Here is a 12,974-nt window from a genome sequence, read left to right as displayed (position 1 = left end):
AAACATATCAGTCTTTTTTCCCTCACAAATTTGGAATTTATAACTCACAATTGCGAGTTTACACAAAAAAATCAGAATTGCGAGTTTTTATCTCGGAATTTTTACTATCGCAATTGTGAGTTTATATTATGCAATTCTGAGAAAAAAGTCAGAATTGTCTCACAATATCTCATAATTCTGACTTTATAACACGCAATTGCAAGTTATTAAGATATAAACTCTGAGAACATATCAGTCTTTTTGCAGTTGCAAGATACAAACTCACAATTGTGAGAAAAAAGTCAGAATTGTGAGATACAAAAAGTCAGAATCAGGACTATATCTCACAATTCTGACTTTATAACTGGCAATAGAGTTTATATCTCACAATTCAATTTATATCTCACAAGTCAAAATTGCGAGTTTGTATCATGCAATTCTGGGAAAAAAATTGTGAGATAAAAAGTTGCAATTACCTTTTTTATTTTTTATTTTTTATTCAGTGGCCGAAACGGGCTTTACAGCTTTCAATTAACAGAAATTATATTTTATACTTTTAGATGACAGTAACAACACTGGATTCATCTCAGTTTGTTCACTTAATGCACACTGAACAGCCCTAAGCGTTACCATCGTACGCAGTGACCTATAAGCATCATAGTATTTATTCATTCATTCATTAATTCTGCAGCTCCAGAATCCCCCTGAGCAGATGAAAAACAAACATCCAGTCTGCTTTAGGATCTGTAAGATGCTGTATGATATTGCATAAGCTCTGTCACGAGACGGTCTAGTAATAAGCATCATGCTCTTTCTTCTATAACAACCCAGTGGGGACTATTATGGAAAATCTCCATGGTGTGTGAATTCACCATACAGGGGAACCAAACAATCTGTGTGTATATATGTGTGTGTGTGTGTGTGTGTGTGTGTGTGTGTGTGTGTGTATTAGAGTGAAAGAAAGAGAGCAACTTCCTACTTCAGCATTTCCTACTTCTGTATATTACAGCAGACTAAAAGGAAAGCAGGAAAGCTGGACCACAAAACCAGTCATAAGGGCCAGTTTTTTTTTAAAATTGAGATTTATACGTCATCTGAATAAATAAAAGCTGAATAAATAAGCTTTCCATTGATGTATGATCCATTTTCCATTGATGTATGTATTGTTATGATGGGACAATATTTGGCAAAGATACAATTATTTGAAAATCTGGAATCTGAGGGTGCAAAAAAAAAATTAAATATTGAGAAAATTGCCTTTAAAGTTGTCCAAATTACATTCTTAGCAATGCATATTACTAATCAAAAAAAGTTTTGATATATGGTTGGAAATTTACAAAATAGCTTCATGCAACATGATCTTTACTTAATATCCTAATGATTTTTGGCTTAAAAAAATCGATCATTTTGACCCATACAATGTATTTTTGGCTATTGCTGCAAATATACCTGTGCTACTTAAAATTTCTAATATGCAACTCTGGACCATAAAACCTTAAGATATATTTTTAAATATAATTTTTAATAAACACATTTCTATTTTTATTTATGATCTTTACTTTTTTTAATCCTTTTTGAAAGATTATCTCCAATCATGATATGTGAAATACCGCAATTGTACAGATTAATAAAAACATTAGCAAAACCTATTTTGCATTTGGCCTCTGATTAATTCAGCTATAAACGATTGTAAAACAAAACAGACAAATGGACAAATCTCAAGTGTTTTGATTCATGCACTGCGCTCAGCCAGCCTGAAGTGGAATTATGGGTAAACTATGAGTCAGTTCTCTTAAAGGCCAACAAGCTCTTTGCTTTTCATGATGGCTCATGGCCATTAAAGTGTCTCTCTGATTTGTTCTCCAGCGGCCGGACTGGAGGAGTGCTGTAGAGTGGCTGCAAGGCCTGCAGTGGTTCGAGTGGATCTTCATGCTCTCGGTCAGCGGGACCTCATGGACGACGGACAGTGGCAGAGTGACGGCCCAGTGAGGCGGGGAGGAGTAACCGACCCAGACCTCCTAAATGACTCTGACTCCAGCCGCAGCCCGGATGAGAACCAGAACCGACTGGTGGAGGAAGCGGAGGAGGTAGAACAGGGGCCCCGTGGCGGACAGAGGCCCCTCCGACAGGATCATACTAACAACAACGGTGATGATGAAGATTATGACAGCTCCAAGGTGGAGGACGAGGAAGATGAGGAGGAGGAAGAGGTGGATAGTAACAGTGGCGCATATTCTCCAGAGCTGGATGGACACATCCGAGACTCACCAACACCCAGCCCCAGTCCCACAGGTAACAGATAATGCCAAACTGAGATAAATCACAGACCACGGTTTGAAAAACAAACTTAAGCACGTAGGATTGTCACTATTCCTCAATTCAATTTAAGTACTTGATTTTAAAAAAATAATAATGCTACAATTCAGTTCAATTAATATATGCGACACAGGTTTAATATATGCGCTTTAATTATTTACATGTGTGTAGGTTACGTATGTGCGTGTCTGAGCGGCTCCGTTCACAGTAAATGCTGACTCTAAAGGTACACTACAACATGGTATATAATACCCGTCAATTCAGTATCATTTAGTATAGTGTCAGATGATCCGTCTAAAGACACATATGGCTTGTTGTTGTTGTTAACTAAAATTACAACTACACTCAACGCTGCACTAAGAACAGTTTCACGGACCTAATTCTCAAAATGCTCCCCATTCAGACTGATCTGCGGAAATCAACAACAAAAAAAATGCTGTATTGTGCGTGTTGGTGATATCATTTTGTACCATAAACAACCATGCACATGACGTCACACGTTTTGACAAATTTATCTTTTTGTATTTAACACAGAGATGATAATATAGTTTTCAAAAACTTGCATTTCGAAACCCATGAACAGCTAAAATGCATAAAGTTTTCCATTTTTATTTGAAAATGTTGTCATGTAAACACCCCCTCAAACTATTTTTTTTAAAAGGTAATTGAAATAAAGATGAAATTAAATATTTAGTGCTAAATGTAAAGTTCACATAAAAAAAATAAAGAAAGAAAATTATATATATCTAATTTTTTTTTTCTTTCTTCTTCTTTTAGGATTTCATACACATTTCAGAAATTAGAAATGTTGTTTTTGGAAACTATCTAAAATTAAATTTGTTTAAATTAAAGTTCTAAAATTACTAAAACTCAAACTAAAATAAAACTAGATCACAGCTCAATAGAAATAATTTACAATGACAAAATAATTACTAAAACTTTAACTAAAATTAAAATGGAAATGTAAACATACAAATATTACAGTTACATTAGTAAATAAATAATACTACAAAAAAAAAAATACAAAAAAACAATATAAAAATATTAATATTAAAATGGTATACAAATAATACTTAAATAAGACAGAAACAAAAGTCTGTAACCAACCCAAAGTGTGAATCTATTAATTCCTGACAGCTATGCTGTCATATTACAACATTTATTTAACTGAAACACTGTTTGTTTGGAAGTTCCATGACTAAACAAATAAATACATTTTGGTTTCTTTTAAAATGTCTTTCCACATTTAAACAAATCTTAAAATGTAATAAAGGGATAGTTCTGTCAAATTCTAAATTCTGTCATTAATTAATCACCCTCAAGTGGTTCCAAACCAAGTTCTTTGTTCATTTTCAGAACACAAATTAAGTTATTTTTGATCAAATCTGAGAGCTTTCTAAAGTTACTATAGGACAGTACGTAGACATGCAGCGAAGTGGTAGAGAGAGGGGAGGCGGGTTTGTGAAGGTCCGCAAGCCGGGATTCGAACTTGGGACGCCCAAAGGTGCCGAACAAAATCCCAGAGCTTTCTGACTCAATGCAATGCAATTACTACATTCAAGGCCCAAAATCGTAGTAAGGACATTGTTAAAATAGTCCATGTGACATTAGTGGTTCAACCGTAAATTTATGAAGCTTTGAGAATTTTTGTGTGTGCAAAGAAAACAAAAGTAACAGCTATATTCATTCTCTGCCACCCTTCACGAGAGCACACTCTTAAAAATAAAGGTGCTTTAAAAGGTTCTTCACAGCAATGCCATAGAAGAACCATTTAGTCAAAGGTTCTTTAAAAAAAACACGTCTTTCTAACCTTTTTATAATCTGAAGAACCTTCTTTCACCAAAAAAGAACCATTTGTGAAACAGAAAGGTTCATAAGGTGTTAAAGGTTCTATATGGAACCATTTAGACAAAAAAAGTGTACCATAACGCATTAGAAGAGAATGAATTGTTGAATAAAGTCTTTATTTTGAATCAGTTAATCAGTTCCCAACCTTCACAGTGTAACATTTTCCACATGTTGACCTTGAAGCAGTCAACCCAAGTTAAATCCCATAAGCTATGTTTGTGTTGCACAAAACAAATCATTAGAGTTACACTGTGCAGGTTTTTCAGTCAGATACTAAAGAGAATTTCTGAGGAAGAGCTTATCATTTGTCAAAGTTTGTAAAGTTTGTGCCATTGTAAGATATTCTGAGAATTAGTAATAAATTGGTGAAATATTTTTGAGCACACCTATATATTACTTCCCATAAAGTCGTAAACGCATAACCAAAAGTAGCTTGGTGGCTTTATAGAGGATTTTTGTTTTCTGTCTAACTTGGCAGTGCTGTACTGGAATTAATACAATATTTATACAAATAGTATAAAATCTGATTCATTCAGTAGCTTGGTACACTTGGTAGCACTTGTACACAAAAAATTTAAATTACTGATATTGAATGTTCCTTGGACATCGAATGGTGTTTGTGGCACAGCCCAGTCTAATAGGTGTCATCCTGAATGATGGACATATTTATTTCTTGTTTAGGCTGAGGGTGGAGAAGCATTTCTATTGTCTGTGAAGATTCAGATAACCTGAGTAATAGTACTAGACTTTTGTTTCTCTTTCTGCAGTAGAGCGAATGACTGCATCACATTGTTGTTGTGCAACTTTCAGACAGGTTTGAGTGCCATGAATAATAAGGGCCAGTCTCTAGAGCGAGATATATCAGTGTTGATTTACAAATACTGGGTGTAACCTCTCAATTTAATTTTTCGAGCATTTAGACACATATTTTAGATGTGTCTTGGATAACCACATCAGGGTTGTTAAAATAACATAATGTAAGTCTATTGGTAATTATGCTAAATGTGACCCTGGACCACAAAACCAATCTTAAGTAGCATTGGTATATTTGATGCAATAGGCAAAAGTACATTGTAGGTGTCAAAATTATCGATTTTTCTTTATCGATATTAAGTAAAGATCATGTTCCATGAAGATATTTTGTAAATTTCCTACCGTAAATATATCAAAACGTAATATGCATTGCTAAGAACTTAATTTGGACCACTTTAAAATCTATATTTAAATTTTTTGTGCCCTTTTTTTGTGATTCCTGATATTAAAATAGTTATATCTCAGCCAAATATTATCCTATCCTAACAAACTATAAATCAATGCAAAGCTTATTTGTTATTGATGTATAAATCTCAATTTAAAAAAAATTACCCTTATTACTGTTTTTTTTTTTGGTCACAAATACCATAGTTGGTGTTACTATAGCATATTTTCAGTGTCAACACACTTCAAAGAGGATGTCATATTTGTCTTTTCAGTGTCAGAGGGGCTTGTGAGTCCTGAAGGGCCGCCTCACGGCGATGCTGGATCACCCCAGGGCTTCACTCGCTCCCTGGTGGCATCTCTGCAGGAGATGGGGGAGCGGGGAGACCACCCTCTTCTGCCACAGTGCCTCCATCAGGTCTTGTATACTCCTGTTCTACATCATCTCCTCTCTGTGTGTCTCTCTTCGCTCGAAATTACTAAATGAGGTGTTAAATGAAATGTCCTTAAGTAAATGTGAGACATGAGCAACTAAATGTCATCTCTCACTAGTCATTGATTAGCAAACGCTTGTCTCTAGTTAGATAACACACGGTATTTCATTTCACTTAAATGAAAACAAGGCTGTGAGGGAGTGATATTTTCAGTTTCAACAGGTTTCAGTGTCACATGATCCTTCAAAAATCATTCTAATATGATGAATTTCTGCTCAAAAAACATTTCTTATTATCAGTGTTGAAAATGGTTGTGCTGCTTAATATTTTTGTGGAAATCGATAAATTCTTTCAGGATTATTTGATTAATATAAAGATAAATTAAAGAATTAGTTCACTCCAATTTAAAACACCTTACTGATAATTTACTTACCCCCATGTTCTTTCTTTGTTTAGTCGAAAATAAATTAGGGTTTTTAAGGGCGTTTTCCCACTTGTCATATTTGGTTAGATTAAGCTCATGTGATCGTTTTTGGAAAAGGAAAAAAGTAGGCTTTGCTTCTCATACATTTTTGTTTTTTTATGTACGGATTTAATTTATATTTAGTCTTTTGCCTCCAGAATGTTTGTGTTTAGCGGCAGGAAACCTGATTCGCTCTCAAGGCTACCAGTATTGAGAACGCCCACTAGAAACCTCATCGCCAAAAGTCGCTGCTAGTGTGAACGCAGCTTTATGCATTATGAAGTCACGCTGGAAAGGTCAGATGTGAACTAGGCGGAAGTACGGACCCAGTGATAACAAAGCGAACATGCAAAGAAAAGTCAAACCCCCTTTACAAAAAAGGTAAAATAATGTTGTTTAAAGATTTTTAAGTTGGAGGAGAAAATGAGAGATGTTTTTTTGCCTTACACTGTCTTTTTGAACCAAAGTACATAGACTAATAACTATATATATATATATATATATATGTAAGGGATAATCAACGGTTTGCCGATTTTAAATGCACGACGTGGAGGCTAATAACCGCCCGACGCGAAGCGGAGGGTGGTTGCCTCCGCGAAGTGCATTTTAAATCCTTTAACGCACGGCAAGCCGTTGATTATCCCGCTTATTCCATGGTTATAGACAAATTAAAACTAGGATTGATATTTGCAGCGCAAAATTTGACTGAATGGATAAAAAAGACGGTTATTTTCGTCGGTTATGACACCCAGCTCTAGCATTCTGGCCGCTTCAAATCAGACTCGGAGATTAAATAGTCCGGTAAAATCACATTTATTTGAATGAAAAATAGCATTTGTTTCAGTAGATTATCGATCGACCAAGAGAGAGTGTGGAGGCAAGAGAGATGACAGTTGCGTGTGTGTGTATGTGAATGTGCGTGCGTACCTGCATGCTGTGCGTCTCTCTCTACAAACAACAATTCATTCAAAAACAGCAGTTTTACCACCCCATTGCTGAGGAATATAATGTAGCAATCTAGTATCTAGGATATTTGAATAAGGATCGCAGGCAAACGCTAACAAGAAGTTTATGTATGTGCGCAGCACAATGCGATCTCTCTCTCTCTCTCTCTCTCTCTCTCTCTCTCTCTCTCTCTCTCTCTCTCTCTCTGTGCTTTTGCGTGCATCAATTAAAGCAGCGCATTAATATAGAACGGTGATTAAACTGACTTGGAACTACCTGTGCATTAAACGGTTTTACTGCACACCTGCCAGCCAATCAGAATCCAGTATCCAGACATTCCATGGAATAAATATATAATTTTTTTTTTTTTTTTTCTTAGAAAATGACAGATCATTTTGCTAGATAAGACCCTTATTTCTCGTCTGGGATTGTGTAGAGCCCTTTGAAGCTGCACTGAAACTGCAATTTGGACCTTCAACCCGTTGATCTCCATTAAAGTCCACTATATGTTTGGTACGATTAAAACAAACTCTGGTGCGATTGCTCTGTTAATGCGGTTCATTTGAGTAAGTGTGAACGCTGCCATCTGAACCCTGGTGCGCACCAAACAAGTGGACTGAGACCACAGAAAGAAAAATTATGATGATTTTGCTCCATAAATTGCAGTCTCAATGCAGCTTCAAAGGGCTCAACACAATCTCAGCCTAGGAATAAGGGTCTTATGTAGCAAAGCAAATAAATGTATATACTTTAACCACAAATGCTCGTCTTGCACTAGCTCTGCTTTATACATTACGAAGTCACGTTGAAAGGTCAGACGTGACATAGGCGGAAGTACCGACCCAGTGTTTACAAAGCGAACATGCAAAGAAAAGTCAAACCCCCTTTACAAAAAAAGGTAAAACAATGTTGTTTAAAGATTTTTAAGTTGGAGGAGAAAATGAAAGATGTTTTTTTGCCTTACACTACCTTTTTGAACCAAAGTACACAGACTAAAAACTAACCACAGTGCAAGGCGAGTATTTGTGGTTCAAAAATATATAATTTTATTTTTATTTTTTTAGAAAATTACAGATCATTTTGCTAGATAAGACCCTTATTCCTTGAATAGCCTGGAATCGTGTAGAGCTTTGAAGCTGCATTGAAACTGCAATTTGGAACTTCAACCCATTGATCCCCATTAAAGTCCACTATATGGAAAAAAAAATCCTGAAATGTTTTCCTCAAAGACTTTAATTTCTTTTTGACTGAATGAAAGACATCACATGGGGGTGAGTAAATTATCAGAATCTGGAAATTTCAAATCAGGAGTCAAATCTTCAACCCCACTTATTTAAAACATCTTTTGCCATTTTAAATATCTTTAGTGCTGAGTAAAAGTATTTTATAATAAAATGGTAGTGTACTTTTATCTTTTAGCTGACAAAATGATGAATTTCTAGTTGACCATGCATTGTTATAGTTACTGTGATGGTGGGCATTTGTTTATCTTGACCATTGCCAGTAGATGGAGCAAACATCTTATTACTTCAGTCTGCCTTGCTATCTTGTATGAGCCTGAACACGAGATGAATTTTCCTGTGCTGTTCCACATTGTTCATTAATAAGCTCTAGTTAGTCTGTTGTTGCTGTTGGCCCGTGCTGATAACATTGACTGATAGCAGTGCATGAAGAATCTGATAGGAAGCAGAATAACCAGCACCTTAAATGGTCTGGCTCTATTAAATGTTTATTTGAGCTGACCTTATTTAACACATTTTTCAAGAACATCTTTGCTCAGCAGGTTTTGTATCATCCTCTTGAGGAGAGATTTATGTGACTCTGCTGGAACTGCTCTCATTCATTTCCCTGTGGATTGTGTTCTTATAAGAACTTTTAAAAAGGGAATTAATTGGATAACTGGATTTCCTCTACACTTTTTAAGTGCACTGTGTATACTCAAACATGAACAAGAAATATATAATCAAATCTCTCAACTGATGCTGTAGAATACCAAAAAGCTCCTATCTAGAGTGAATTTTTCTAGCTGACTAGAAAGTTTATGGTCATCTAATATGTTTTTTCTGAGGTAAACGTTACTTGGCATTGTTTACAAGCTGTTATACTGATGTCTTTGCCTGGTACAAAACACTGAGTAATTACATGAGACAGGATATGGATTTCAGTACGTTGTACTCTCTTTTAACATATCTTCAGATGTTTATTCATGATTATTTTGTGCTATAACTGGTATTAAAGCGAATGAGATGATCTTTTTTTTTTTAAATTGAGGCACTACAGCGATCTGTCACTCCACATTTTAAACGGCACCAAAACAGCATTCATATTCTGTGAATATTGTAATAAACGGGCAGAAAGTGAAATCTGAGACTTTGTTTCATATAAAAAGTTAGAAAGGACAAAGCTTATTGCGATTTATTGGATGGGAGGTGGGCGAAAATGTCGTTCATTAACTGAAAACAGGCTAGACTAATCAATTCTATGGATTAAGGAATGAATATAATTGAGTAAAAATGAGAATCGATTAAAATCGGGATCAATATTTTGTTTACCCATCCCTTACATTTCAGTTCTGAATTTATATCTCACAATTCTAAATTTTTTCCTTGTAATTCTTTGACAAAATCATAATTGCAAGATGTGAAGAAAATAAGAACTGAGAGATATAAACTACTTTTTTCTTTTTATTCCATGGCCAAAAAAGAAAGAAAAAGTATTGTGAGATGTAAACTCAGAATTCAGAGGGTGAAAAATTGTGAGATATAAACTCAAAAGTCAGAAATGAGAGAGAAAAAGTCACAATTACCTTGCATAACATACATATAAATATAATATTTTTAATAATATTAATAATTATATACACTACGAGTCAAAAGTTTGTGGACAGTAAGGTTTTTAATTTTTTTTTAAAGAAGTCTCTTCTATAAAGCCTGCATTTATTTGATCCAAAGTACAGCAAAAACAGTAAATTTAAATATATTTACTATTTAGCATAACTGTTTTCTATTTGAATATATTTAAAAATGTAATTTATTCCTGTAATTTCAAAGCTGAATTTTTAGCACCATTACTCCAGTCACATGATCCTTCAGAAATCATTCTAATATTCTGCTGTTAAAAAAAAACATTATTGTTGAAAACAGCCGAGTAGAATTGAATTAAGTTTCTTTGATGAATAGAAAGTTCAGAAGAACAGCATTTATCTAAAATGGAAATCTTTTGTAACATTATAAATGTCTTCATCATCACTTTTGATCAATTTAAAGCTTCCTTGCTTTAGTATTAGTTTTTGTATAATTTCTATAATTATTAATTCTATAATTAATAATAATAAGCATCAAATCAGCATATTAGAATGATTTATGAAGGATCACTGGGGTAATAATGCTGAAAATGTAGCTTTGATCAGCTTTTTGGATCAAATAAATCCAGGCATGGTGAGCAGAAAAGCCTTAAAAAACATCTTATGGTTCAAAAACTTTTGGTTGGTATTATACATCATGTGCTGCTGTCAGTCAATAATGTTACCAACATGTGCCAACAGACTAACAAAAGCGTACTAATAAACAAAAAAGCTCAACTGAAGTAATAATTTCAGAAATTTGTAGAACCAAATGAAAAAGAAAAACAAATGTTTTGAATATCAGAGCTGAAAAAAACACTATGAAAACAGAATGAGAAGCTCATATTTATGTAGATCTCTCAGTCCTCAGCAGCCTCAAGGAGATTAGAGATGAGGAATGAAAGCACGAGAAACAGCCAGATTTATGCCGAAAGAAATCAAGTGTTGTAAAGAAAGAAAGGTCAGAAGGTTTTACTGCCGCCCACTCGGTGAGACATCTCTCGTGTTGCACTCAAGAGGAATACATGCTGTAGTGATTTTCACCTTGCCACTTCACTTTCCATTTGAGTTTTACTCAATGGGAACAAGTCTTTACACCTCAGGTAATAATTTGCATGCAGGTGTAGTGGAATAAATGCTGTCTAAGGTGAACTGACTTGTTTATCAGGTATAAACCATCTGTAAAATTACATTAAGCCTTTGTGCAGCATGTTTATAATAACTGTCATTAAGTCTGCTTAACAGATCAGTATAGATTCATTTGATGCATGAATCACTTCTTAAATGTATTTTAATTAATGATAATGATATTTTATACACCATTAGTTCAGCCATACATATCAGGTCAGTTTTGTTTGAATTTAATTTTATTTATGTATTTATTTTATTTAACATTAGTTCAGCTACACATATCAGGTCAGTTTTATTTATTTTATTTTATTTTTTTTATTTTACTTTATTTTATTTTATGCAACATTAGTTCAGCCATACATATCAGGTCAGATTTATTTTATTTTATTTTATTTTATTTTATTTTACTTTATTTTATTTTATTTATTTTATACAACATTAGTTCAGCCACACATATCAGGTCAGATTTATTTATTTTATTTTATTTTTTTATTTTACTTTATTTTATTTTATTTTATGCAACATTAGTTCAGCCATACATATCAGGTCAGCTTTATTTTATTTTATTTATTTATTTTTTTTATATATAATTTTTTTTGTCATGCTGCATTAGTTTAGTTCTACACATTAGCTCTACATTAGCTCATATTTTATTTTTTTTATTTGATTTTTTATGCAACATTAGTTTAGCCAGATATATCAGGTCAGCTTTTATTTTATTTTATTTTATTTTATGCAACATTAGTTCAGCCATACATATCAGGTCAGTTTTGTTTGAATTGAATTTTTATTGATTTATTTTATTTAACATTAGTTCAGCTACACATATCAGGTCAGTTTTGTTTTGTTTTTTATTTTTATTTTATGTATGCAGCATTAGTTCAGTCACACATATCAGGTCAGTTTTAATTTATTTTATTTTATTTTATTGTATGCAACATTAGTTCAGTCACACATATCAGGTCAGTTTTAATTTATTTTATTTTATTTTATTGTATGCAACATTAGTTCAGCCACACATATCGGGTCAGCTTTATATTATTTTATTTCATTTTATTGAATTAAATTAAATTTATTTTATGTATTTGTTTTATTTTATTCAACATTAGTTCAGCCACACATATCAGGTCAGATTTATTTATTTTATTTTACTTTATTTTATTTTATTTATTTTATGCAACATTAGTTCAGCCATACATATCAGGTCAGATTTATTTATTTTATTTTATTTTTTTATTTTACTTTATTTATTTATTTTAATTTTATGCAACATTAGTTCAGCCATACATATCAGGTCAGCTTTATTTTATTTATTATTTTTTTTTATAATATTTTTTTTTTGGCATGCTGCATTAGTTTAGTTCTACACATTAGCTCTACATTAGCTCATATTTAATTTTTTTATTTTATTTGTTATGCAACATTAGTTTAGCCAGATATATCAGGTCAGCTTTATTTTATTTTATTTATGCAACATTAGTTCAATCACAAATATCAGGTCAGTTTTATTTTAATTTAATTTATATATTTTTTATTTTATGCAACATTAGTTCAGCCACACATATGAGGTCAGCTTTATTTTATTTTATTTTTTGTACAGTGTTACCTAACAATGCTTTGCATTGTGTGATGTAATGCATAATAATTCTAGGCTAAACCTTCTTTTTTACAGATTGCAGAGTCATATATGCGTGAGGAAGACTGTATCCTTAATATTATTGTTTTTTTCAATTATATAATAATACAGAGCACTATGTAAACAGCCTTTGACGCTTGTTCCATTACAGCTCCTATTTTATACCCCATTGCCTTTGTTGTT

At 33.1% G+C, this 12,974-nt stretch overlaps 1 protein-coding gene across 1 annotated transcript in view; it reads left to right on the top strand.

Annotated features, from left to right (window-relative positions):
* Window positions 1-12,974, top strand: part of LOC141296295 (consortin-like) — a 42,224-nt gene that overhangs the window by 7,029 nt on the left and 22,221 nt on the right. The window contains exons 3-5 of the mRNA XM_073827555.1: window positions 1,846-2,271; window positions 5,616-5,758; window positions 12,828-12,858. Coding sequence (XP_073683656.1) covers window positions 1,846-2,271; window positions 5,616-5,758; window positions 12,828-12,858 — 600 coding nt within the window. The remainder of the gene's footprint in view (window positions 1-1,845; window positions 2,272-5,615; window positions 5,759-12,827; window positions 12,859-12,974) is intronic.

This window comes from Garra rufa, chromosome 21 (genome assembly GCF_049309525.1).
Source record: "Garra rufa chromosome 21, GarRuf1.0, whole genome shotgun sequence".
NCBI classification, from domain to species: Eukaryota; Metazoa; Chordata; class Actinopteri; order Cypriniformes; family Cyprinidae; genus Garra; species Garra rufa.
This window is presented reverse-complemented; position numbering and strand designations above follow the sequence as displayed.